The following is a 26,939-nucleotide window of genomic DNA, read 5'->3' on the forward strand; positions in this document are numbered from 1 at the left end:
TTGGTTCTCTATCGCAGGGGGTGGAGTAGCTGCCGTGCCTGCCCTGGGGGGTGAGGGAGCCGCTGTGCTTGCCGTGGGGGGTGGGGTAGCCGCAGGGCCTGTTGCTTTGTCATCAGCTGCAGAGACGTTTCCTTCCCCTTGGGGGTTCTGAGTGGTGTTAAACAGGGCTCGGTAGGCGTGGGCCAGGCCCCAGCACATTGCAGTAATTTGCGTCTCCCTGGAATGGCCAGGGTGACAGCATACTTCTTCCAAATATTCTACTAATTTTTCAGGGTTCTTCACTTGTTCAGGGGTAAAGTTCCAGAACACTGGGGGTGCCCATCGCCCTAGGCATTTGCCCATGCTATCCCACTCGCCCTGCCACTCATAACTATCCAACCTTGGGGCAGATCTCTGGATGACATTCTTAAATTGCTTACTAACCTTGGATAAAACCGCAACAATATTCCCAAGGAGTACCAAGAGATGTATCTTAACTACCCAGGGATGTTCAAGGTACTGGCAAGTTATTTTAACAAAGGAGATGAAGGTAGTGAGGGTGCCATCCTCTATTTCCTCCATAAAAAATCTCTCGGAGGAAAAGGTATAATTGCTAATGGTCTCCATGAGGTGGTACCCAAAATGCAGAAACGGCTTCATTACGAATCCCAAATACCAAATAACCCCCAATGTCAGCGTTTTAGTAACAAATCTCCCAGGCAAAACATCATTAATCACGGCAGAGCACAACAGACTACAAAACCCAACTCCAGTTTTTAACAGGTACAGTAAAAACAAGAGCATGGTGCAGAACAAACGAATATGTTACCAGATATAAATTCCTTAATATGTTCTAAATAATCTGTCGTTATCTCAACCCTTCGTGCCCCACGTTGGGCGCCAAAAAGGACTGTCGTGGTTTAACCCCAGCCAGCAAAAATAAACGCCACGCAGCCGCTCGATCACCCCCACCCCCGGTGGGATGGGGGAGAGAATTGGGAGGGCACAAGTAGGAAAGCTCCCGGGTTGAGATAAAAACAGTTTAATAATTGAAATAAAACTAAGTAGAACAGTAATAATAACAGTGAGAACAACAACAATAACAGAATACACAAAGCAGGCAATGCACAACAGAACCGCTCACCGACCGCTGACCGCGTGTCACGAACGGGGGGCGAGCCCCCCCCCACACCTGGTTTTTATACTGAGCGTGATGTCACATGGTATAGAATACCCCATTGGCCAGCTGGGTCCACCACCCCGGATGTGCTCCCCCCTCCCGGTGCAAGCATCACCCAGCAACAGCCAAAGCATCAATGGGCCATCAACGCTCCTTTCACACCGAACCCAAAACACAGCACACCCCCCAAGCTACTGGGAAGAAAGTTAACCCTGTCCCAGCTGGAACCAGGACACTGATATAATGAATGCTTATAACAATTTGTTTTAACCCGTTCGGGTCAGATGTGTCGTTATCTCAACCCTTTGAGCCTCACGTTGGGCGCCAACAAGGACTGTCGTGGTTTAACCCGGCAGACAGCCAAACACCACACAGCTGCTCGCTCACTCCCCCCACCCCCAGTGGGACGGGGAGAGAATCGGAAGGGTAAGAGTGAGAAAACTTGTGGGTTGAGATAAAGACAGTTTAATAGAACAGAAAAGGAAGGGGAAAATAATAATAATAATAATAATGATAGAATATACAAAATGAGTGATGCACAATGCAGTTGCTCACCATCCGCGCTGACCAATAACCAAGTAGCGATCGCTACTTCCTGGACACGCCTACCATTCATATACTGAGCATGACGTCACATGGTATGGAATACCCCATTGGCCATCTGGGCCAGCTGTCCCGGCTATGCTCCCTCCCAGCCTCTTGTGCACTTGGCAGATCATGGGAAGCTGAATGTCCTTGACCATATGGTACTTAGCAACAACTGAAAACATCAGTGTGTTATCAACATTCTCCTCATACTAAATCCAAAACACAGCACTAGGAAGAAATTTAACTCTATCCCAGCCGAAACTAGTACAATGTGTTAACAAAAGGACTTCATTGTGGGGGAGGAAAAAATCAGCTGAAAAATCAATCCCTACGTCAAGACTGTTAGTTTATGGACTGTTTCTCTGAGATTAGTTTATCTAAACTTCATCTAGATTTATTTTTCAGTTCTTAGCTATAGGCATTATTTGTTATTTCTAATCAATATACAATACAGCAGATATTACCAGTAGAGCTTATATAAACTTGTAGCATTGAGACTTATAAAAAATCTTAGAATACAAATTAACAGTTAAATTAAAGTTTGAATATATTCTAAGAGCTTTGCAAAGCAGCAAAACCCCACTCCAGACAATGCATGGCATAAATTGATGCTGACATAACCCTCTAAGAAGCACAGTCAACCCTGGTATTCTGTTGCTTTGCAAAGGACTGGGACATGTTACTGCTAGTGCAATATTTGTACAGCACAGTATGAAGAATAATAATAGCAACACCATTACAACAATAACCACAATGACCCTATAGACTTAAAACTTCTTTTCAGTAAACTGAGAAAATGTCTCTTGTGGAACCACTCATCTGTGGAGTCAATAACTACCCAAACCCCAATGTGCTGTCAGATATGTATCAGGGCATAAGCAATCCAGGAGGTTCCTGGAGTGCGTTGATGACAACTTCCTGACCCAAGTAATAGAGGAGCAAACAAGGAGAGGTACTCTGCTGGACCTCCTACTGACCAACAAGGAGGGTCTTGTTGGGGATGTGAAGATCAAAGGCAGCCTTGGCTGCAGTGACCATGAGATGGTGGAGTTCAGGATCCTGAGGTGGGGAGGAGGGTGAAAAGCAAGCTCACAACCTTGGACTTGTGGAGAGCAGACACTGGCCTCTTAGGGATCTACTTGGAAGAGTCCCTTGGGATAAGGCTCTGGAGGGAAGAGGGGCCCAAGAAAGCTGGTTAATATTCAAGGATCACCTCCTCCAAGCTCAAGAGTGGTCCATCCCAACGAGCAGGAAGTCAGGCAAAAATGACAGGAGGCCTGCGTGAATGAACAAGGAGCTCCTGGCCACACTTAAACAAATAAAGGAAGTATACAGAAGGTAGAAGAAGGGACAAGTAACCTGGGAGGAATACAGAGATACTGTCTGAGGGTGCAGAGACGCAGTGTCACGGTCCATTTGGATTGCCCAGCAGAAAAGGACCTGGGGGTGTTGGTTGACAGCCGGCTGAACATGAGCCGGCAGCGTGCCCAGGTGGCCAAGAAGGCCAACAGCATCCTGGCCTGTATCAGAAATAGTGTGGCCAGCAGGAGTAGGGAGGTGATTGTCCCTTTGTACTCGGCACTGGTGAGGTCACACCTCGAATACTGTGTTCAGTTTTGGGCCCCTGCCTACAAGAAGGACATTGAGGTGCTGGAGCGCATCCAAAGAAGGGCATCAAAGCTGGTGAAGGGTCTAGAGAACAAGTCCTATGAGGAGCAGCTGAGGGAACTGGGACTGTTTAGTCTGGAGAAGAGGAGGCTGAGGGGAGACCTTATCGCTCTCTACAACTACCTGAAAGAAGGTTGTAGTGAGGTGGGGGTCGTTCTCTTTTCCCAAGTAACAAGTGATAGGACAGATGGAAACGGCCTCAAGTTGTGCCAGGGGAGGTTTAGATTGGATATTAGGAAAAATTTCTTCACTGAAAGGGTTGTCAAGCCTTGGAACAGGCTGCCCAGGGAAGTGGTTGAGTCACCATCCCTGGAGGTATTTAAAAGACATGTAGATGTGGTGCTTAGGGACATGGTTTAGTGGTGGACTTGGCAGTGTTAGGTTTATGGTTAGACTCGATGATCTTAGAGGTCTTTTCCAACCTAAAATGATTCTATGATTCTAAAGAAAAATTCTGGAATATAAACCAATATGACATGAACAAACAGATCATGTGTCCTCTGAGTGGGGAGAAAGAGAGAGAAGGTAGTATAAACAACATTTGGCAGACGACAGCTAAACTAAGTCACTAAGGGCTGAATCCAAGAAAATGTCCTGTAGTCCATTCTCTGCCAACAGAATGTATCTTTAATTGCACTTCCGGTCTGTATATTTCCATGGTGCTACCAATTTTTAGAGGGAAAGTGGCCTTATTTGAGCACTGTCTCAGAGATTTAAAGAGGGGAAAAGTACATGTTAATTTGCTCAAAAATAAGTTTTTTTGCAGACAACCAAGAAAATATGTAATGCCAAATTACTAACCTAGGTTGAACCAGCATAAATCAGTGAAAACACTAATACTGTAATCAGCAGTCATAATCTGAAATACTGAGAGACAAAGAGCATGAAGAAAAAGCCTTTCCTTACCTCTTGACACTTGTTGATAATATTAAGCATTTGATACAATTCTTAAAAATGTTCCTTTTTTATCAGCTTCAGGAATAAACAGACTTGTGTGGTATCTAAAGAGAAATGAGATCTACTGAAAACAAAGTCGTCACCCTAAACATTTACTTCATTCTGTTGAAGAATTATGACAAAACAACCATCTCCACAACTCCACTACTGAGTTTACAAATAAAACTTCTTGAAAGGAGCCCTATATGCAGTAGTTTTACTTGACAAGTGTACGATTAGATGAGCTCTTGTGATTGAGTTGACCAATCACCATTTTACATGTGCGTGTTTTACTTTGAAATAAACCAAGCTTTGAAATAACAAAGCACTGAAATAACAAAGCTTGGTCAGTCACATTATTCTTCAACAACATACATATGCAGCGGACAAAAGGTGAACAGAGGACCATGAGCAAAGCCCAAATACTGTTTTATGGAACACACAAGGACACATTCAAATCCACAATTACATTCTATGAACTTCCTGAAGGACAAAGTCAATGGGAAGTTAACAATTTTGTTTACATCTTACAAGTTGGGCTATGGTAGGCTGAAAGTGGCTAATACTTCAAATAAGGAGGTTAAACAGCTGTTTATCATCATGTTCTCCCCATCTGGCAATAAGTTTTTGCTAGTGATTACTCTTCATCCAAAAATTAAATCCTGTGATGATAAAGCAGCTATCGCTCGGATGTTTTTTTCTTAGTATAGTGGTAATTCCAACATTTCTACTGCAAAATATATTGCAGCCAGAGAGGAGACACAGCAAGAGATTTTATCGTGCTTAAAACATTGCTCTTTTTTTTTTTTATCCATCTTGCAGAAAGGTAGTTAAGAAAGCAGTCGGCAATTATATTCAGCATAAGGGCTCACAGTTTTGTGAGGTTTGTGAAGCAAAAAATCATAGAGACTGGTAGGTTAGCCAATCAGTATTCCTGGCTTCCCACACTTTCCCAAATGTGTCACCACAATCCAGCAAACCCTCTGTCAAACAGGATGATTACAAAAAAGTTGATGGGGACCTAGAGATGACAGCTGCTCTGCCTGATGCTGCAATGATTATACACATACTGAGTTTGCATGCAATGAATAAGACTGCAGACATAATTTTAAACATGGATAATTTATCTCTTTGGCTAGCATCTCCTCAGGCAAAGGCACAATTTATTTTCAACATGGTTTACAATTACCTTCAGATGACACATCAGGTCACCATGAACTGAGCAGCTTATAAAATAACATGTCTCAAAGTAGATGGCAACCACTGTATTAGGTATAAGCACTTAATATATTATTACTATTTTTATACTTTGAGACATGCAATGTTCTGATTCAGATATATTCACAGTGAATTGATCCCTGAAATCCAACACAAGTATGGACAGAAAATTGGCCTTAATATATAGCAAAAGCTTGTCTCAATTCTAACAAAATCCTCTCTGGGCAACTAATTTGCCCACAGGCCCTTCAACCTTCATCTCCACCATGCAGGCTGGGATGTTGCAATAATTAATCCTGTTACAACTCTTTCCTGCCTCCCTTCTATTCCTAGCACCTTTCCTAATTACCCCAAAGAATCCTATCCTATTCTGAGAAATCTCCATACACAGTTGGACCCCTACTGCAAACTGGTCTGTGGGGATGGAGACTGTCAGACCTATAAACAATGAGGCTACTGATTCTTGGCCTATGTTCAGGGGAAAAAAAAAAAAAGATCAGTTTATATTATAAGCTGGGTCTATCACTGCAAAGGGAGATCCCAACAAAATGTAACAGTGGCAGTCATACAGTCTAGTTTGTTTGTTTCACACCCAATGATGGTTTGAAAAGAAGTATTTGCCATGGGATAGAGTTAAATTTCTTCCTAGTGCTGTGTTTTGGAATTAGTATGAGAAGAATGTTGATAACACACTGATGTTTTCAGTTGTTGCTAAGTACCCTGTCAAGGACAGCTTCCATGCTACCAAGCAGAGGCTGGGAGGGAGCACAGCCAGGACAGCTAGCCCAGCTGGCCAACAGGGTATTCCATACCATGTGACATCATGCTCAGTATATGAATGGTAGGCGTGATCCAGGAAGTGCCGATCGCTACTTGGTTATCGGTCAGCGCAGGTGGTGAGCAACTGCATTGTGCATCACTCATTTTGTATATTCTATCATTATCATTATCATTATCATTATTGTTATTGTTATTGTTATTATTTTCCCTTTTCTGTTCTATTAAACTGTCTTTATCTCAACCCACGAGTTTTTCTCACTCTTACCCTTCCGATTCTCTCCCCGTCCCACCGGGGGTGGGGGGAGTGAGCGAGCGGCTGCGTGGTATTTGGCTGCCTGCCAGGTTAAACCACGACACATAGTCACAGCAATAAGGTTCCTTCCCTTTTTGCTCCAACCTGCTTTTTTTGTTCTACCAGCTGGAAGAAGAATATGAGGAAACACCAAAAGGATTTTACACACTAGCAGATAGGGTATGTTGAGTGACCACTGCAAAGGAAACTCTGGGATTATGAAAGCGGTTTGTGGGAGAAAGAGGTGACAAGACTTAGAGTGGGCCTCCGCACAGCAGGAGCTTGCTGGGGGACTCACCCAGTCCCTCCAGCAAGTAAGGAAGGTAAAGGAGGGTGTCTATGAAAAAGCCATGACACCAGACGGGGCAGGTGAGGCAGGGGCAGTCCCCTCCCCTCATGAAGAGGAAGCATCTGTGAATAAAGCTGACAACATGATTACAAAAGGATCATTCCTAGAAGGTGGGTGAGCCCAGCTCCCCTTCATTCCCCTGCCCCTATAAGATGGCGGGCTCCCACGAGAAGGTTCAGGTGGCTGTTAGGCGAGGAGGGGAGAGGGGCGGGGCAGGGCTGGACTATGCCATGCCACACCACTGCCTGGCAGGGAGCACTGGAGGAAGATCCTGAGGTACAGAGGGTGGGGTGTATTTGGTGTATGTAGCAAGGTTTTGGTAGTGGGGGGGGCTGCAGGGGTGGCCTCTGTGAGGTCAGGGCAATGGATCCACCACAGAACACAGCTGAGCCAATCAGTGAAGCTGGTGGTGCCTCTGTGAAAATATATTTGAGAAAGGGCAAAACGCCACATGGCAGTGTGAGGAGTGAGGAAAAAAAGTGTGAGAAACCACCCTGCGAACACCAAGGTCAGAGAAGGAGAGGGAGGAGGTGCTCCAGGTGCCAGAGCAGAGATTCCCCTGCATCCTGTGGAAAAGACCATGGTGGAGCAAGTATTTCCCTGCAGCCCGTAGAGAGGACCATGCCAGAGCAGATATCCACACTACAGCTCATGGAGGATCCCATGCTGCAGCAGGTGGATATTCCCTGAAGGAACTGCAGCCTGTGGAGACCCCACACTGGAGCAGCCTCTCCTAAGAGGACTGCAGCCCATGGAGAGCACATGCTGGAACAGAGTTTTTCCTGAAGAACTGCAGCCCGTGGATAGGACCCACGTTGGAGCAGGGGAAAAGTGTGAGGAGAAAGAAGCAGCAAAGACAAACTGTTATGTATGGGCCGCAACCCCCCATTCCTCATTCCCCCTGTGCCACTTGGGGTGGCAGGAGAAGGAGGTAGAGGAGTCGGGAATGAAGGAGTGAAGTTGAGCCTGGGAAGAAGGGGTGGGTGGGGGGAAGGTGTTGTTTTAGTTTTTATCTTTGTTTCTCACCATCCGTCTCTATTTTAATTGGTAATAAATTAAATTAATTTCCCCAAGTCAAGTCTATTTTGCCTGTGACGGTAATTGGTAAGTGATCTCCCTGTCTTTATCTCAACCCACAAGCTTTTTCATCTTCTTTTCTCCCCCTATCCTGTTGGGGGTGGTGGTGAGATAATGGCTGGGTGGGCATCTGGCAGCCAGCCAAGGTCACCCCACGACAGTGGGGCAAAATGAGGCCTAAGTGGTGGGAGTCACACAAGGCATTGTGGGAGTTGTACTTCTTCAGCCTTTCCCTGTCGAAAGCAGCTCTGTTTTGGCAGCCTCCCAAGCGATTGGCAGGAGTGGCTTTGCGCTCATGTCTCAGTGCAGGAACGAGCGCAACAGCTCTGGCAGCGTACCGGCACCTGAGGGGATGGGTCCGGGAGCTTGGTGCCGGTGCAATGGTGCATTGTTGGCACTCCCCACCCAGGCTCGGCAGCAGCATGTGGCTCCTTGAGTGAGTGTCCACAGACGAGCTGCTGGCCCAGGCTACTTGTCCCAGGGATGCTGGGACCAGTCTCCCCTGGGTGTGGACACTGGGGGGGGGGCGGGATACACCCACCGCTGCCCTGCTGCTGTGCCAGCCTGTGTGTATAGCACAGCACCCAGGCCAGCCTGCAGCTGCCTCCCCTTACAGAGCTGTACCCTAAGCTGCTTGTTAGCATCACCATTTTGTCCATACCAATCATAGTGTCTGGTACCAAACTGTGTTTTCTAGGGGAGTGCCATGAGCTACATACTGCTCGGAAACTCTGCAGCCACCACCGTGACCAGAAATGACATGACAAGCAGTACAAGAAGGCCCACTTGGGCACTGCACTGAAGTCCAACCCCTTCAGCAGCACTTCCCACATCAAGGAAATTGTCCTAGAAAAAGTGCAAGTGAAATCTAATCTTTCATCTGAATGGGGAGCTCTGGCTGGGACTCAGGAAAAAAAGGAGAGTTTATCACCTTTGGAAGAAGGGGCAGGCAACTCAGGAAGAGTACAGGGATCTCGTTAGGTCGTGCAGAGAGGAAATTAGAAAGGCAAAAGCCCAGCTAGAACTCAACCTGGCCACTGTCGTGAGAGACAACAAAAAATGCTTTTACAAGTATATTAATGACAAAAGGAGAGCCAAGGAGAATCTCCATCCTCTATTGGATGCGGGGGGGAACGTTGCCACCAAGGACGAGGATAAGGCTGAGGTACTCAATGCCTTCTTTGCCTCAGTCTTTAATAGTCAGAGCAGTTATCCTCAGGGTACTCAGCCCCCTGAGCTGGAAGACAGGGATGGCGAGCAGGATAAACCCCCCATACTCCAAGAGGAAGCAGTTAACAACCTGCTACGCCACCTGGACGCTCACAAGTCTATGGGGCCGGATGGGATCCACCCGAGGGTACTGAGGGAGCTGGCGGAGGAGCTTGCCAAGCCACTCTCCATCATTTACCAGCAGTCCTGGTTAACTGGGGAGGTCCCGGATGACTGGAGGCTTGCCAATGTGACGCCCATCTACAAGAAGGGCCGGAAGGAGGATCCGGGGAACTACAGGCCGGTCAGCCTGACCTCGGTGCCAGGGAAGATTATGGAGCAGTTCATCTTGAGGGCGCTCACGAGCCATGTGCGGGACAACCAGGGGATCAGGCCCAGCCAGCACGGGTTCATGGAAGGCAGGTCCTGCTTGACCAACCTGATCTCCTTCTATGACCAGGTGACCCGCCTCGTGGATGAGGGAAAGGCTGTGGATGTGGTCTACCTGGACTTCAGTAAGGCCTTTGACACTGTCTCCCACAGCATTCTCCTGGAGAAGCTGGCGGCTCACGGCCTAGACAGGTGCACTCTTCGCTGGGTAAAAAACTGGCTGGACGGCTGAGCCCAGAGAGTTGTGGTGAACGGAGGTAAATCCAGTTGGCGGCCGGTCACGAGTGGTGTTCCTCAGGGCTCAGTACTGGGGCCGGTCCTGTTCAATATCTTTATTAACGATCTGGACGAGGGGATCGAGTGCTCCCTCAGTAAGTTTGCAGACGACACCAAGCTGGGCGGGAGTGTTGATCTGCTGGAGGGTAGGAAGGCTCTGCAGAGGGACCTGGACAGGCTGGATCGATGGGCCGAGGCCAATTGTATGAGGTTTAACAAGGCCAAGTGCCGGGTCCTGCACTTGGGTCACAACAACCCCATGCAACAAACACCATAACTCCGAATGTCCCCCCCTTCCTCCTTCTTCCCCCAGCTTTTATTGCTGAGTGTGATATCATATGGTATGGAATATCTCTTTGGTCAGTTGGGGTCAGCTGTCCCAGCTGTGTCCCCTCCCAACTTCCTGTGCACCCCCAGCCTACTCGCTGGCCATGCAGTGTGAGAAGCAGAAAAGGCCTTGACACTGTGTAAGCACTGTTCAGCAGTAACTAAAACATCCCTGTGTTATCAACACTGTTTTCAGCACAAATCCAAAACATAGCCCCATACTAGCTACTATGAAGAAATTTAACTCTATCCCAGCCAAAACCAGTACAATCACTTACATCTTTTCTTCAACCTGTGTCAGTTTAGCTGCCATAACCGATTATCGTGACTGCCTCTAATATTGCCTTCATCAGCTGCTTTTTAGAAAATATTCAAAACAAAATTTGACTTTCTCATTGTGCCTGTGGTAATTATGCATGGTAATATTATCCAGTTCCTCTTGTTTACAATCACTTCTAAACTTTATCATTCAAATAATCCTGTATGAAGAGTTAGTTCTTTTAATTGAATCCTAAATCTGTCTCTGAGAAGAAACATGTGGAGCCCTACACTTACATGAATAGCTGTTGTGGTTTAACCCCAGCCAGCAACTAAACACCACACAGCTGCTTGCTCACTCCCCCCGGTGGGATGGGGTAGAGAAGCGGAAGAGTAAAAGTGAGAAAACTCGTGGGTTGAGATAAAGACAGTTTAATAGGGAAAGCAAAAGCTGCGCATGCAAGCAAAGCAAAACAAGGAATTCATTCGCTACTACCCATCGGCAGGCAGGTGTTCAGCCATCTCCAGGAAAGCAGGGCTCCATCACGCATAACAGTTACTTGGGAAGACAAACGCCATCAATCCTAACATCCCCCCCTTCCTTCTTCTTCCCCCAGCTTTATATGCTGAGCATGATGTCATATGGTATGGAATATCCCTTTGGTCGGTTTGGGTCAGCTGTCCTGGCTATGCTCCCTCCCAGCTTCTTGTGTACCTGGCAGAGCACGGGAAGCTGAGAAGTCCTTGACTAGATGTCCTGGTTTCGGCTGGGATGGAGTTAAATTTCTTCCTAGTGCTGTGTTTTGGATTTAGTATGAGAAGAATGTTGATAACACACTGATGTTTTCAGTTGTTGCTAAGTACCCTGGTAGTCAAGGACATTCAGCTTAAAAAAAAAAAATCAAGCATTGGGAGGGAGCACAGCCAGGACAGCTAGCCCAGCTGGCCAACGGGGTATTCCATACCATGTGACGTCATGCTCAGTATATGAATGGTGGGCATGATCCAGGAAGTAGCGATCGCTACTTGGTTATCGGTCTGCGCGGGTGGTGAGCAACTGCATTGTGCATCACTCATTTTGTATATTCTATCATTATCAGTATTATTTTCCCTTTTCTGTTCTATTAAACTGTCTTTATCTCAACCCACAAATTTTTCTCACTCTTACCCTTCCGATTCTCTCCCCATCCCACTGGGGGGCGGGGGGAGTGAGCAAGCGGCTGCGTGGTATTTGGCTGCCTGCCAGGTTAAACCATGACACTAGCCTAAGCACTACTTAGCAACAACTAAAACATCAGTGTGTTATCAACATTCTTCTCATACTAAATCTAAAACACAGCACTATAGCAGCTACTGGGAAGAAAATTAACTCTATCCCAGCCGAAACCAGGACAATAGATCCTGTAGTTCTCAAGAACTATTTTTAATGTACCTTCTCTCCAGAACAACCATGGATACACTGATACCCTCAAGAAGTATCTTTCCTTTATAAAGGAAGAGGACACTTTCTTTTAAACACAGACATGTTTTCTAGAAAACAGTTGTAATCTTGGACTGGTAGAAGAAGAAAGCTGCTGAGGGAAGCAGTCAATAATACATGGAATGAATGCAAGGATACAAGGAATGAATATAAAATGTTAAGAGGTTGGTTACTGACATTTTAATGTTTAGGTTTTTATTTTAAAGCTGGACAAAGTTTTGTGGGACATCAGAAATCTTTTCATAAGAAAAATTAGAAATCAGATTATACTGTAAGTTTTAAGATAAATTGTGGGATTGGGGACTTATCTGCTAAGCTAACTAAACCAATTTAAATTTAGAAGTGGTTATGTAACAGTACTAGAGTTCTCCAGAGAAAACAATTAATTTCCACCCAGTTGCCAACAGTCTTCTAAGATGGGTTTCCTACAGAATTATTAATTCTGAGTATTTCAATGCTAAACGCCTAATCTAAGTAGGGCCAGGAACATGTAAACAAAAGAAAAGGTAGAAGATTAACTCCATAGCCTATTGAAACTATGTCTGTAGGCTGAGGAGACTTGTTTGTTGTGGCTACATTTGTACAGTAATACTGTCCAGGGAGATTCCTGGCACTGAGACTAATTGGCATGGAACAGCTACATCTTTGCTAGTGAATTCTTTGCCAGTGCCCAAGAGAGCAGTTATTGCAGACTGCTGTTGGGAATGGTCCCTGAAATATTCTTACTCCCAAGCTATGACCAGGAATTGTTTGGGAGAATTTTAGTGGACAGAAATCGAAAGCATGGTAGGGACCATTCTGACATTTTGCATTAAAGACAATGGTGCTTCAGTGCCTGGGAATTTCCTGTTCTAGTAAATTAAACAGTATCTAGTTGTAGCCTGCAGGGACTAACAGTTTAGTTGCACAAAGCTTGGGACTGGGACTTTCTTTAGCTCTTCGAAGAAATTTTTGCTGGTGTACTATTTTACTCCTATATCAAATGAACCTGTTTGAGTTTCTTAAAGCTTTGTGAATTAGTACATTGATGATTTTTAAAGCAATTTCTTTGTAATTTCAGTGGTGTGGAAGCTAAGCAGTGCAATTCTGCCATCAGAAAACGTGTCAAAGTCCAACTGATCAAGAACAGCAAAAGAAATTAACAGCCTTTATTCCCAAAAATGGTTGCTTGAACTTCATTGAGGTGAATAACTTACGTCTAAACCTAGTACTATTAAGTTCATTGTCCTAGCGCAACTGTGCTCAGAAGTAGCTATCATATTGGCACTATGCTTTGTGGGATCTTAATCATAGGAAAACTACTATGCTTTTCTACTTAGTAATGTGAACTATGAAAGAGTTGAGCTTGAATTTTCAAACTTGAGGCTACTTCAGCAAACTCAAAGTGTAGTTACACTACACTGCATGTATGCATATAAATTTACCAAAGCAAGTCTTTCTCTTCAGACTTAAATTACTTATTTGAGTTCTTATTTGAATGAAATCTGACAGTTATTTTAAGAACCTGATAACTGCTTCATTCTAGAAAAATTATGAAGTTCCAGTTGCTGGTTTTGGTCTGAAGGGTTGCTGTTGGTGACATTCCTGGAGTTTACTTCAAGGTTGTCAAAGTAGCCAGTGTTTAGAATCATAGAATAGAATCATAGAATAGTTTGGGTTGGAAGGGAACTTTAAAGGTCATCTAGTCCAACCCCCCCCCTGCCATGGGCAGGGACATCTTCAACTAGATCAGGTTGCTCAGAACCCTGTCCAACCTGACCTTGAATGTTTCCAGGGATGGGGCATCTACCACCTCTCTGGGCAACCTGTGCCAGTGTTTCACCACCCTCAGTGTAAAAAATTTCTTCCTTATAGCTATTCTGTATCTACCTTCTTTTAGTTTAAAACCATTCCCCCTTGTCCTGTCGCAACAGGCCCTGCTAAAAAGTTTGTCCCCATCTTTCTTATAAGCCCCCTTTAAGGACTGAAAGGCCGCAATAAGGTCTCCCCGAAGCCTTCTCTTCTCCAGGTTGAATAACCCCAACTCTCTCAGCCTTTCTTCATAGGAGAGGCGTTCCATCCCCCTGATCATTTTCGTGGCCCTCCTCTGGACCCACTCCAACAGGTCCATGTCTTTCCTGTGCTGAGGGCTCCAGAGCTGGATGCAGTACTGCAGGTGGGGTCTCACCAGAGCAGAGCAGAAGGGCAGAATCACCTCCCTCGACCTGCTGGCCACGCTTCTTTTGATGCAGCCCAGGATACGGTTGGCCTTCTGGGCTGCAAGCGCACATTGCCGGCTCATGTCCAGCTTTTCATCCACCAGTACCCCCAAGTCCTTCTCGGCAGGGCTGCTCTCAATCCCTTCATCCCCCAGCCTGTATTGATACCAGGGGTTGCCCCAACCCAGGTGCAGGTCCTTGCCCTTGGCCTTGTTGAACCTCATGAGGTTCACACGGGCCCACTTCTCCAGCTTGTCCAGGTCCCTCTGGATGGCATCCCGTCCCTCAGGCGCGTCAACCACGCCACTCAGCTTGGTGTCGTCTGCAAACTTGCTGAGGGTGCACTCGACCCCACTCTCTATGTCACTAATGAAGATATTAAACAGGACTGGTCCCAATACGGACCTCTGCGGGACGCCACTCGTCACCAATCTCCATCTGGACATTGAGCCGTTGACCACTACCCTCTGGATGCGTCCATCCAACCAATTCCTCATCTACTGGACAGTCCACCCATCAAATCCATACCTCTCCAGTTTAGAGAGAAGGAGGTTGTGGGGGACCGTGTCAAAGGCCTTACAGAGGTCCAGACAGACGACATCGGTAGCCCTTCCCATGTCCACTGATGTAGTCACTCCATCATAGAAGGCCACTAGGTTGGTCAGGCAGGACTTGCCCTTGGTGAAGCCATGCTGCCTGCCTCGAATCCCCTCCCTGTCCTCCACGTGCCTTAGCATAGCTTCCACGAGGATCTGTTCCATGATCTTCCCAGGCACAGAGGTGAGGCTGACTGGCCTGTAGTTCCCCGGGTCTTCCTTTTTTCCCATTTTGAAAATGGGGGTTCTGTTTCCCCTTTTCCAGTCAGCGGGAACTTCATCGGACTGCCACGACTTCTCAAATACAATGGATAGTGGCTTAGCAACTTCATCCGCCAGTTCCTTCAGGACCCGTGGATGGATCTCGTCAGGTCCCATGGACCTCTATTAGCTTTGTACAAGGGCAAGAAGGAGAGGCCAAGATCATAAATTCCTTTTGTGCCAGCTAGATTACTAATAAACATTTTAATTTGATAAATATTTTGTATTGGGCCTGGCTGGGATGGAGTTAACTTTCCCCATAGCAGCCCTCATAGTGCTGTGCTTTGTAGTTGTAGAAGGGTGTTGATAACACACCAATGTGTTGGCTACTGCTGAGCAGTGCTCCCACAGCATCAAGGCTGTCTCTCCAACCCCCCCACCCCCAAAGGCCAGTAGGCTGGGGGTGGGCAAGAGGTTGGGAGGGGACAGAGCCAGGACAGCTGACCCAAAGTGACCAAAGGGATATTCCATACCATATGACGTCATGCTCAGCAATAAAAGCTAAGAGAAAGGAGGAGGAGGGGGGGCATTTGTTATTAAGGTGTTTGTCTTCCTAAGCAACCGCTATGCGTACTGAGGCCCTACTTCCCAGGAAGTGGCTGGACATCGCCTGCTGATGGAAAGAAGAGAATAAATCTTTTTTTTGTTTTCCTTTGCTTCCGTGCACGGCCTTTGCTTTTCTTTATTAAACTGCCTTTATCTCAACCCGTGAGTTTTTAATCTTATTTTCTTCCCCCTGTCCCACTGAGGAGGGGAGCGATAGAGTGGCTTGGTGGACACCTGGCAGCCAGCCAAAGTCAACCCACCACATCTTTGTTTGGTTTTCTGTGCCACAATGAATGGTTTGTATATACAAATATATACTCTGTGTATTAGTAAATGTTGGGTGACATATCTGAGGGAATGTTTTTGCTATGGATGACTAAATAAAACTGACCGCTTCTCTCTGGTTTTGGATCAGACAAGTATAACTCATTTTGAAAAACTTTTGATATGACAGGTTTGGGGTTTTTTCCATTTGACCATGTTCTTCAAAGTCTTACAGAAGTTTAAAAAGAAACAGCAAAACCTACAATACCATCATCTCAAATAATTTCTTTCCTGGAGGATCTTAACACATTAGTGAATATTTGTTTGCTTTGTGCACTGAAAGCCATAGTGTGTTTCAGTATATTAATTTTATTCATTCTCCTATTTCCTTCCTAGTCAGCTTTTAAATATTAAACGTTCCTAACATTAAGATTGTAAAGCAAGGCTGTAATAATTTTATTAGTTTAATTTCCCTATTATTAAAATTACCAAATTAGGATTGCATTTTCTAAAGATATTTGCTTTTTATAATAGCAAAATGAAACTGTTGATGAGTTTGGGAGGGGGACTGTTGGTGGTGTTGTTTTTTTTTTTTAATGTGCAGACTTGATTATTCTATCCAGACTGAATGTAAAAAAGAAAAGCAGCCCTGCTGCTTTTGAAAAAACACAAAGTATATGTTTTCTTTTTTTTTTTGAAAACACACAAAGTATGTGTTTTCTATTTAAGCTGTAAACATAGGTTGCGTTACTAAATATACATTCGGGTCTAATTACTGCCCCTTCACAGTAATCCCAAAAAAGGAAATGAATGTGTTTTCTTTTAGGGAATGGATTCCTTGATGAGGGAGCTGTGCCTGTTCAGTTGGCATCTGCAGAATGCTAGAGTTTGGCAGTATTGACTAAAAGTAGCTTTCAAAATTAATAAATGCTTGTTTCTGTTGCAGAATTTTACCCTGGTCTAGATCCACTAAAAGATTTAGGGGAAATGTAGGTATTTAAGTCCAACAGCGCAGTAAGAAATCCTTGCTCAGTGTCGTGGTTTAACACCAGCTGGCAACTAAACACCACACAGCCGCTTGCTCACTTCCCCCAAGCAGGATGTGGGGGAGAATCAGAAGGGTAAAAGTGAGAAAACTCGTGGGTTGAGATAAAGACAGTTTAATAGGGAAAGCAAAAGCCGTGCACACAAGCAAAGCAAAACAAGGAATTCATTCGCTACTACCCATCGGCAGGCAGGTGTTCAGCCATCTCCAGGAAAGCAGGGCTCCATCACGCATAACAGTTACTTGGGAAGACAAAATGCCATCACTCCGAACGTCCCCCCACCTTCTTCTTCCCCCAGCTTTATATGCTGAGCATAACGTCATATGGTATGGAATATCCCTTGGGTCAGTTGGGGTCAGCTGTCCCGGCTGTGTCCCCTCCCAACTTCTTGTGCACCCCCAGCCTGCTCGCTGGTGGGGTGCTGTGAGAAGCTGAAAAGGCCTTGACTCTGTGTAAGCACTGCTCAGCAATAACTAAAACATCCCTGTATTATCAACACTGTTTTCATCACAAATCCAAAACATAGCCCCATACTAGCTACTATGAAGAAAATTAACTCTATCCCAGTGTCGCGAATGAGTGGTTTAGAGGCCACTCAAAGAATCACTGTCAAAGGTATTAGCAGAAAGTGATTTAAATAGAAATTTATGAAAGCGCAACTTAACAGAGTTCAATGGCAAGGTTCACTCTATCACTTACTACACGGATGAAGCATACAAAGGAAAAGAGCATGGGAAGCTGAAAAGTCCTTGACCAGTGTAAGCACTACTTAGCAACAACTAAAACATCAGCCTGTTATCAACATTATTCTCATACTAAATCCAAAACACAGCACTGTAGCAGCTACTAGGAAGAAAATTAACTCTATCCCAGATGAAACCAGGATATTGTGTTAGAATTGAGTTGGAATGATTTAGACAGAGGCCGAGGATGAAAAGGTTAAGGGAGACCCTCCCGTTGAGTCACGAGGTTCAGAGAAGACCCAGCTGGATCCAATCTTAGTCTCAGACTTGGACAACAGTTTATGTCTAATACAAAAAGGGTAAGGAGACCCTCCTGTTGAGTCACAGAGTTCAGAGTAGACCCGTCTGGACCTACCCCTAGTCCCAGACTTGGTAAACGGTATATGTCTAAGGGATTCTATGTGTTTAGCAGTAGTCTAAGGTTCATTCCCAATCTTAAAATAGATCATAAGATTTTAGCAGACTATATATGCTAGCGGGTATTTCCATCAATTCACACACGCGCACACAGACACAAAAAATAGATAAATATACAAAGGTATACCTGTTAAAAATTCCCCTTGAGTTCAGTGAAATACTCACGTCAAATGTCTTGGCATTTCTCAATGGGCAAAGGGTTGAGCCTCGAGGAGTGTTTCGGTCGAGGAGTGTTGCAGCCCAGGTCCCATCGTCAGTTGGCGACGGTCCTCTGAACATCACAAACTCAAGAGTTCGCGAGTTCTGAGAAGCGTTCCACTCAGAGGGAGATGCTGGGTGCAGACCGCTGCGGTCCAGGAGAGCTCAAAGGGCCTCACTTGGGACCACTGTTTACAGGGTCGCAAGATGATTGGCTTTAGTCACCTGTCAAAACTCTCAAGGTTTCAGTAACAATGGTATCGTTCCACTTGAGCTGCAACTCAGATAAGGGTATCAGGGGATGACAATTATCCCTGCTCTCGTCCCCCACTTGGGCCAGGCAGCGGAAGTTTCTGGTACGATCAGTACATTCCCCAACCTCAGCTATGCAAGAGTTCCTGATACGGTAAAGGGACGCTTCACCGCCTGACTTGTTGCACCAAGGCCAAGGTTTAACGGGAGTTTCTGAGATTGTGGAGCGGCCCAGGAGGGGGGAATGCACCACCACACCCAGCCAAAACCAGCACACTCAGATACCATCTAAACTCCTTGGTTATCTTCCTAGTTCATTCTAAACATACCATTCTTGAGTTTTCTGCTTTTGCTCGTGTTGTGAACAGCTTGGCACATGTCTGCTGCATAAATCTGATGAAGGTGTAGGAGTTCCTGGAGAAGAGAAGGCTCCGGGGAGACCTTATTGCAGCCTTTCAATATATAAAGGGGGCTTATAAGAAAGACGGAGAGACTTTTTACCAGGGCCTGTACTGACAGTACAAGGAGCAACAGTTTAAACTGAAAGAGGGTAGATTTAGATAGGACATTAGGAAGAAATTTTTTACAATAAGGGTGGTGAGACACTGGAACAGGTTGCCCAGAGAAGCTGTGGATGCCTCATCATTGGAAGCGTTCAAGGTCAGGTTGGATGGGGCTTTGAGGAACCTGATCTAGTGAAAGATGCCCCTGTCCATGGCAGGGGGGTTGGACTAGATGATCTTTGAAGGCCCCTCCAACCCAAAACATTCTATGATTCTGTTATTCTAACTTAGGGGTTTCCCTGCATACTTAATTTAATGAGCTCTAAGAGGGCAGAAATAAGGGGCCTTTCAAGCTCTAGTTGAGGCCATTCCATTAAAAATGAGAGTGATGTCACCATGCCCTCCAAACCAATGAACAGTATTATACATGCACCTCTTTCCTCAGGTTAATCGGGTCAAAACCCCTTCATTTTTAAGACTTCCATGCCTAAAACTGTTCCAATTGCTAGACTGATAGTGTGTGGGAGTTGTTCTCCATTTCTCTTAACTATGAAAAATATTGTAAGCATCCATCATGCTACAGAAAATACAAGGGGAGCATGAGTAGCACTTGGTTACGGTAATCTAGACTTCTGGTTCCTTTACAAGTTACAATTTTTGTATCTCTGTGTCACTGGATAAAGGAGCAATCCACGTTGAACAGGAAAACTAAACCCAGGTTCCTAATTCCTGGGCTAATGCTAATAAGCAGGAGGCTTTTACACTAAAACAAACACCTCACCCCCTGCTGTGTTACCAGTTTCACAAAAGAACAAACGAGTTACATAAAGCCAGGATCTAGTTCCCTAATGTGGGGAACAATGATGATGACTTCAGATGTGTTTGACAAGAGGTAGGAAAGAGAAGTTTAATTCTTGCATTGCTTCTATAGAGAAGCTTGAGTACTTCATTCTACTCTCTCACCTCAGTAAGGAAGATGACATCAGTGCTTTTCCCAGCTTCCCTCCCTAACGAGGTCTGTAATTCCCAAAGAAACTAGATTAAAGAAAGAAAAAAAGACAAGACACTACTGGTATCGAGATGTCATCACCTGCTTTTAAACTCCAAGAGGGAAAGAAATTCTCTGCTGCTGTGGGTGCTCACCTCACACCGTTGAGGAACGACGGCCCCCGCGCCACCGGGTAATGGCTGCCGTTACACAACGGCACAGGCTGTGTGCCCAGCCAAGGACTGCGGGGTGTACTGCTAAAATTAGAAGTGACAGTAGAGCTACTTATCCCCTCTTCCCGCCTCGGTGTGCGGGGTTGCGGGGTGATTTGGTTCTGCAGCTACACGGGGACGCCCCCCGGGCGGGCCTGTCACAGCCCCTTCCTCGGGGGAGCCTCACGCGAGTGGTGGCGACCGGTGCTGGTCTCGGATGGGAGTTTCCAGTCAGGCGCGACATGGTCACCCCAACGCGGGTCCTTGCAGCCGCAGCTAACCGGCGCGGCGCAGTATGGGCCTCTCTTTTTTCGGCTTGACAGGCGTGGCGGCAGGATGGGTGAGTGTTGTAGCGGCGACCTTGGAGGGTACGGGGGGGGGGGGGGGGGAGAGCGCGAGAGTCGTAGCGGTGACCTTGGGGGGGTACGGGGATGAGAGGGAGAGTGTCGTCGCGGCGGCCTTGGGGGGATTGGGGGGGGGGGGGGGGGGGGGAGTGTGTGTGTTTGTCGTAGCGGCGACCTTGGGGGGGACTGGGACTGAGGGGGGGAGTGTGTGTGTGTGTGCGCGCGCGCGGAGAGGGGACCCAGAGCGCTCCCCCTCACTTTCCCGCGAGTCTCCACTGGCTCTGGGCCCTCGCGACGTCCCTAGGTTTCGGTGTTAGCAGCGCCTCCGTTAGCCTTTCTCCCCTACTCCCCCTTGCTGCCTGTTGGTAGTGATACTGTCGGTCCCTGTTGTGCACCCACCCCCCCCCACCCCATACACATACAGATGAGGAGGTCTGCGGTCTCGCGTGCCCCGCGGCCGTTGGCCGCCGCTGGGTTGCTTCCCGAGGCCCGCGAGGGGCGGTGACGGCAGAAGCTGCTCGGTGACCTCCAGCTCTCTCTGCCGGTGTTTTCTAGGGAAGTGCCGTGGGCTCCGTACCGCTCGGAAACTCCGCAGCCACCGCCGCGATCAGAAGTGGCACGACAAACAGTATAAGAAGGCCCACTTGGGCACTGCGCTGAAGGCCAACCCCTTCGGCGGCGCTTCTCACGCCAAGGGAATTGTTCTGGAAAAAGTGTGGGTAAAACTCCCCGGAGTGTGCCTTTACGGCCTCGCGGGCGCTGGGGGTAGTTTGCCGTGGGATGGGGATAGCTTGTGCTTGTGCCGGGTTAGGAGTATGCGAGAGCATGTTCTCAGCAGTGAGCTAAGTCGTGGCACAAGCACCTGGTGCTTGTGTCTGACCCACAGCCACCTAACGCAGAGTGTAGGATATTCTGGGTTGTAGTCCTTGGAGTTACCAGGAAAATTCCTGGTAATTTGGGACCTTTGAAAGATCCCATATGTGACTTTAAAGAAGAAACACCTCTAAGTTGTTTTTTCTAAATATGTTAGAGTTTTTCTACCTGAAGTATGACAAATTTTTATTATTTTGTAGCTTCTATGTACTAGATTGAAAACAGTTGGTTTTTTTAGGTGACAATGCTGAAAGGTATTTGTTCTCATATACTCAAGTGTTGGTTTTGAAGTTGTATATAACCTTTAGAAGAATAATTTTACTTTACATTTAAGTTTAGTTTGGGGGGGGTGGGTTTCAGTGTGTGTGCTTTGTTTGATGCAGTCAGCAAGTATCAAAGATTCCATCTACTTGTGTTCTAGCTTTTTGTTAGTAACTTACAAGTTTTGTTAGGATACTCTTGGAACTCCAAGTTGTTTCTTTCTCTTTTCCAAATTTTTAATTACTGAGTTAGTATTTGTCTCTAGAAGACTTGCTTTTGATTTTTACTCTCTTTAGGAACTAATTAAGTCTTTGGATATTGCATAGCTCTAAGTAGATCACTAATAGTTTTTGCTTTTGAAATACACATGTACCTTATGGTTAGTACAAAATAACATAGTGATTCATGGTATTGTAATGAATATCTGCTAATTTATCAAACAGATATTTGCTAATATATTTTCATGCACTTTTGTTTTAGTGGAGTAGAAGCTAAGCAGCCTAACTCTGCCATCAGGAAGTGTGTCAGAGTCCAGCTGATCAAGAATGGCAAAAAAATAACAGCTTTTGTTCCCAATGATGGTTGCCTGAACTTCATTGAGGTGAATAATTTTCAAGAAACAACCTGTAGAAAGCTGTGTATGAAAGTAAAGAAACACATAATTGACAGAATCAGGTGATGGCTAGACAAGGGTACATGGCATTCTGAACTGTGTATATCTTAATGCTATATCTGCAGAAGCAGATGAGAAATGCCAGAGGTGGTTTTGTACTTTTCACTTGCTAAGGTAAGCTGGTCCTCAGTAGTACTCCTGCAAGCTAAATGACACCTCAGCTTATGTTTCCCTTCTCCAAAATACTGAAGGGGATAATCCATAATTCATGTATATCTATCAATAGACTTCAGTATTTACTGTCTTTCCATCCTTTCCTTAGAAAGTCTGTGATGTGGCTCAAATTTAATGTAAATTAATTTAGAAGTATGTACAGGTTTAATGTTTATAGCTCTGTATTTGCACTGTCTTTCATTCTAGGAAAATGATGAAGTTCTGGTTGCTGGTTTTGGTCGGAAGGGTCATGCTGTTGGTGACATTCCTGGAGTTCGCTTCAAGGTTGTCAAAGTAGCCAATGTTTCTCTGTTGGCCTTATACAAGGGCAAGAAGGAGAGACCAAGATCATAAATTGATGTGCCAAGAATATAAATAAAATTTGTAATTGGAAAAACTCTTATACTTGTTATGTAAGGCTTATGATGTGGGGGGTTGTTGTTGTGGTGTTTTTTTGGTTTTGGGTTTTTTTTGTTTTTTTGTTTTTTTTTTTTAATGTGGTATCTGCGAGTGACATAACTCACAGATGTCAGGGCATGCTGTCATTCTTTTGTATGTTTGCAGATGGTGTTTTCTTCTGTAAGAAAGCTTTGCTTTAGACTGACAGAAGAAAGCCAGAGCATCTTTATAACCAGTAGGTGAGCTTAATAAGCACTTAAGTGTTTGCAAATTTACCTTTGTGTTTGGCGGAACTACACAGCTACCTACCTGCCAGGAACTTCAGAGACTTGCTCCATAGAATGCAAGGATGTTTTAGTGCTTTGTGCACCATCCTTGATTGCCAGTGTCTCCATGAAGGCTACTTCAGCATAATAACTAGAGTAGCAACTGTGTTGTCATCAGGATGGGTTGATAAATCCCTCTTCTGTAGACCCTTTTTCCTGAAAGCAGCCATGAAGAGGGCCCCATGAAACTAAATTTCTGAATTCTTATGCTGCCACTTATGCAGAACTGTAAAGATTTTGAAGCTGAGGTCCAAGTATGGCGGTGTATAACATAGAACTAATTGGGACTCTGACCTAAGTAAGTAGACTATATTGTAGGAGATTTAAAAAGTCACTAATTTTTGCTCCATTGCCTACCTAGTTTACAAGGGCTGGAGTCCCTTGAAAGAGCATTTAAAAAAAAAAAAAAAGGCATTGTATGATCCTGGTGCACATCAGGTGATCCAGTACAGAGCTGACAGGTCCTACATGCACCAACAGTGATGGTAATACTTGCAACAGCTATATCTTCTATTGATGATGTCAGCTGATGCTAGCAGGTTTTGAAATGCCATGCCTAGGTATACATGATGACATGTGGTGATGGGTTAAATGATTTCTTGTGTGTCCCAGCCTTAACAATTCTGAAGGGGCTATATCATGAATCAGTGCATCATTAGGTATGGCTTCTGCAGTGGAAGTGGGTTGGGACACACACGGACACACACATACTGCCTTATGCTCTTAAATAACCTTTCCTTTTTTCCCCTCTGTCTTATACCTAGATTGTAAAAATTTTGGGGAGAATGTTCCTTTTTTGGTGTTAGTATAGCACCTATAGGTGGACTATAAATGCTCAAGATTTAAAAATCATAGAATAGTTTGGGTTGGAAGGGACCTTTAAAGGTCATCTAGTCCAACCCCCCTGCTGTGGACAGGGACATCTCCAACTAGATCAGGTTGCTCAGAGCCCTGTCCAACCTGACCTTGAATGTTTCCAGGGATGGGGCATCTACCACCTCTCTGGGCAACCTGTGCCAGTGTTTCACCACCCTCATCGTAAAAAATTTCTTCCTTATAGCTATTCTGTATCTACCCTCTTTTAGTTTAAAACCATTCCCCCTTGTCCTGTCGCAACAGGCCCTGCTAAAAAGTTTGTCCCCATCTTTCTTATAAGCCCCCTTTAAGGACTGAAAGGCCGCAATAAGGTCTCCCCGGAGCGTTCTCTTCTCCAGGTTGAATAACCCCAACTCTCTCAGCCTTTCTTCATAGGAGAGGTGTTCCATCCCCCTGATCATTTTCGTGGCCCTCCTCTGGACCTGCTCCAACAGGTCCATGTCTTTCCTGTGCTGAGGGCTCCAGAGCTGGATGCAGTACTGCAGGTGGGGTCTCACTGTTGTCCAAAAAGCGGATTCGTGCCCGGCGTGCAAGTAGCCAATTCCACATGCTCAGGAGAGATATTGTTTTATTCAGGCCTGGGTGCTCGGTGGACTTGCCACAAATCAAGCACACCTGGTCTAGTCACCTTTCTGTTTATATCCATGCTTCTCATACATATTTTAAGTTTCTCTTTTACATATTCATTAAATTTCCAAGAACTAATTATAATATTACATCATCCTAGACACATGCGCACTAAAGCCTTTAGGGTCTCCTTGAGGGTCTCGAGTGGTCTCTGGTGGTCGGCAGGGTAGTGAACTCTTCATGAACTTATTTCATCCTTTCCTTATAGGGTTGCAATTTGCCCCTGAGCCATGCTTGGACCACGTTTGTTTATAGTTTCCATAGCTAAAATTAATTATCACTACCTCTAAAACACACAGTTTATAATTAATTACTACTCCACACAATTACAAACACACACCTGTTAGTTACCTAACTTCTAAGCAACAAATCTTCATTGTTTAAAATTACAGAAGCGAGTAATATAGAATCCACAACAAACTAAACTATCTATCACCATAGTGTTCTTAAATTAAAACATATACATCTTGATCTCCTCCAATCAAACACCCACTCACTAACTTCATCATTCTGATTTCTTATTAACTGGTGTTTAACTCAGTTCTGGGTGAGGGCTATACACAGAACAATAACACTTTGAGGATTATAGTTGATTATAATTAACATTAACAATTCCCCCCTTTGAGACTTATGATGTTAGGCATCATGAGTCTCATAATACTTATTTTCTAATATTTGGTCTACAAAAAGATACAAATTGAATCATACAACATGTAATCATAACTAAAATAACGATCAATACCACAAACAAAAATAATTGTCTAAGCCAATTTAAATTTGGAAGCCACGAGAATAACCAAGAAAAATCTAATCCTTCCCGTACTTTACACCCAAATACCAAATCTTTTAATTGTTGGATTTTCTTCTCCACTAACTGTAAATTATCACTTAGGTTCTGCAATACAAAAAGAAGACATGTTGGTCACTTCTCGGGCTAAAAGTTCTCAGATATTTTGATTTCTATCCCATTTTGGCAATAGAAATTGGGATTCAGCTTTACTGATCGGCATAATTAATATTAACAAGCTTCACATTTTCTACTCCTAAACCCACAATTTCCTAATTAATTTGGTTTCCCTTCTAACAATAAATATTTTAAATATCACAAATAATTCAGCAACATCTTTGGTAACTCATCAAGTATGCCTTAAAGTTAATTTCAATGGTTCCTTAGGTATAGATGTCCACAGGTATTTTTTTATTCTGGTGTAATGAATCCAAAAGTCTACTCCTTCTAATTTTACAGCAGTGTTTGTTGTTAATAACATTTGGAAGGGTCCTCTTCACTTTTCTCCAAAGGGGTCGTCCTTCCACGTTCGCAGGTAGATTTGGTCTCCTGGACTGAATGAACGTACCAGAAATTCAAGGGGTAAAAGTGTATTCAGTTAACACTTTTTTCTCCTATTATGTGCATTTGTTCAAATCTTCCTGTTAGATTGACATTATAAGGTTTACTACACAAAATTTCAAATGGACTTACTTTTTCTCTAGCTTTTGGGGTTACCCTAATTCTTAACAAGGCAAGTGGTAAAGCTTCAATCCATTTTAATTGAGCTTCCTGACATATTTTAGAAATTTGTCTTTTTAATAGTTGGTTACTCACATTCTTAATAACCTCCGCTACAAAATGTGGGCTTCTATCAAAGGACATCTCTAAAGGGACTCCAAATCTTGAAATAATTTCTTTTAATAAGTGTTTTGTTACCTCTTTTGCTTTGTTGGTTCGACACGGGAAAGTTTTTGGCCATCCAGAGAAGGTATTTACCAATACCAATAAATATCAGTATTGGTTACATCACGGTAACTCTGAAAAATCTATTTGCCAATACTCACCAGGAGTTATGCTTCTCTTTATCTCTTCAGGAGGGGGTCGGATTTGTATTTTCGGATTGTTCCTAAGACAAATCTCACATTTATTACTCACACTTTTAGCAATCAATAACATTTTGGTTCCTATCGCATATCGTTTTACTGATTCCACCATTGCCTCTGCTCCCATATGTGTTTCAGCATGGGTTTTGACCATTAATTTCTTCATGATTTCGGGAGTTACTATACATTGTCCATGTGAAGTTATCCACCATCCTTGATCATTCTTCTTACAATGTAATAGCATAGCTAATTTATTTTCTTTCTCATTATAAGTTGGGGATTCCACCTGAATTTCTTTTGATGG

At 44.7% G+C, this 26,939-nt stretch overlaps 1 protein-coding gene and 1 pseudogene across 1 annotated transcript; both read left to right on the forward strand.

The window, feature by feature from the left end:
- Positions 1-7,072: 7,072 nt before the first annotated feature.
- LOC142075052 (small ribosomal subunit protein uS12-like) lies at positions 7,073-15,230 on the forward strand (annotated as a pseudogene).
- Positions 15,231-20,463: 5,233 nt separating this feature from the next.
- LOC142074720 (small ribosomal subunit protein uS12) lies at positions 20,464-22,935 on the forward strand. The gene is made up of 4 exons (XM_075135547.1): positions 20,464-20,571; positions 21,131-21,290; positions 22,190-22,310; positions 22,743-22,935. Exons 1-4 carry the CDS (start codon positions 20,568-20,570, stop codon positions 22,887-22,889), a joined length of 432 nt encoding a protein of 143 aa, XP_074991648.1. The 5' UTR covers positions 20,464-20,567; the 3' UTR covers positions 22,890-22,935.
- Positions 22,936-26,939: the final 4,004 nt, after the last annotated feature.

This window comes from Calonectris borealis, chromosome W (assembly GCF_964195595.1).
Source record: "Calonectris borealis chromosome W, bCalBor7.hap1.2, whole genome shotgun sequence".
NCBI classification, from domain to species: Eukaryota; Metazoa; Chordata; class Aves; order Procellariiformes; family Procellariidae; genus Calonectris; species Calonectris borealis.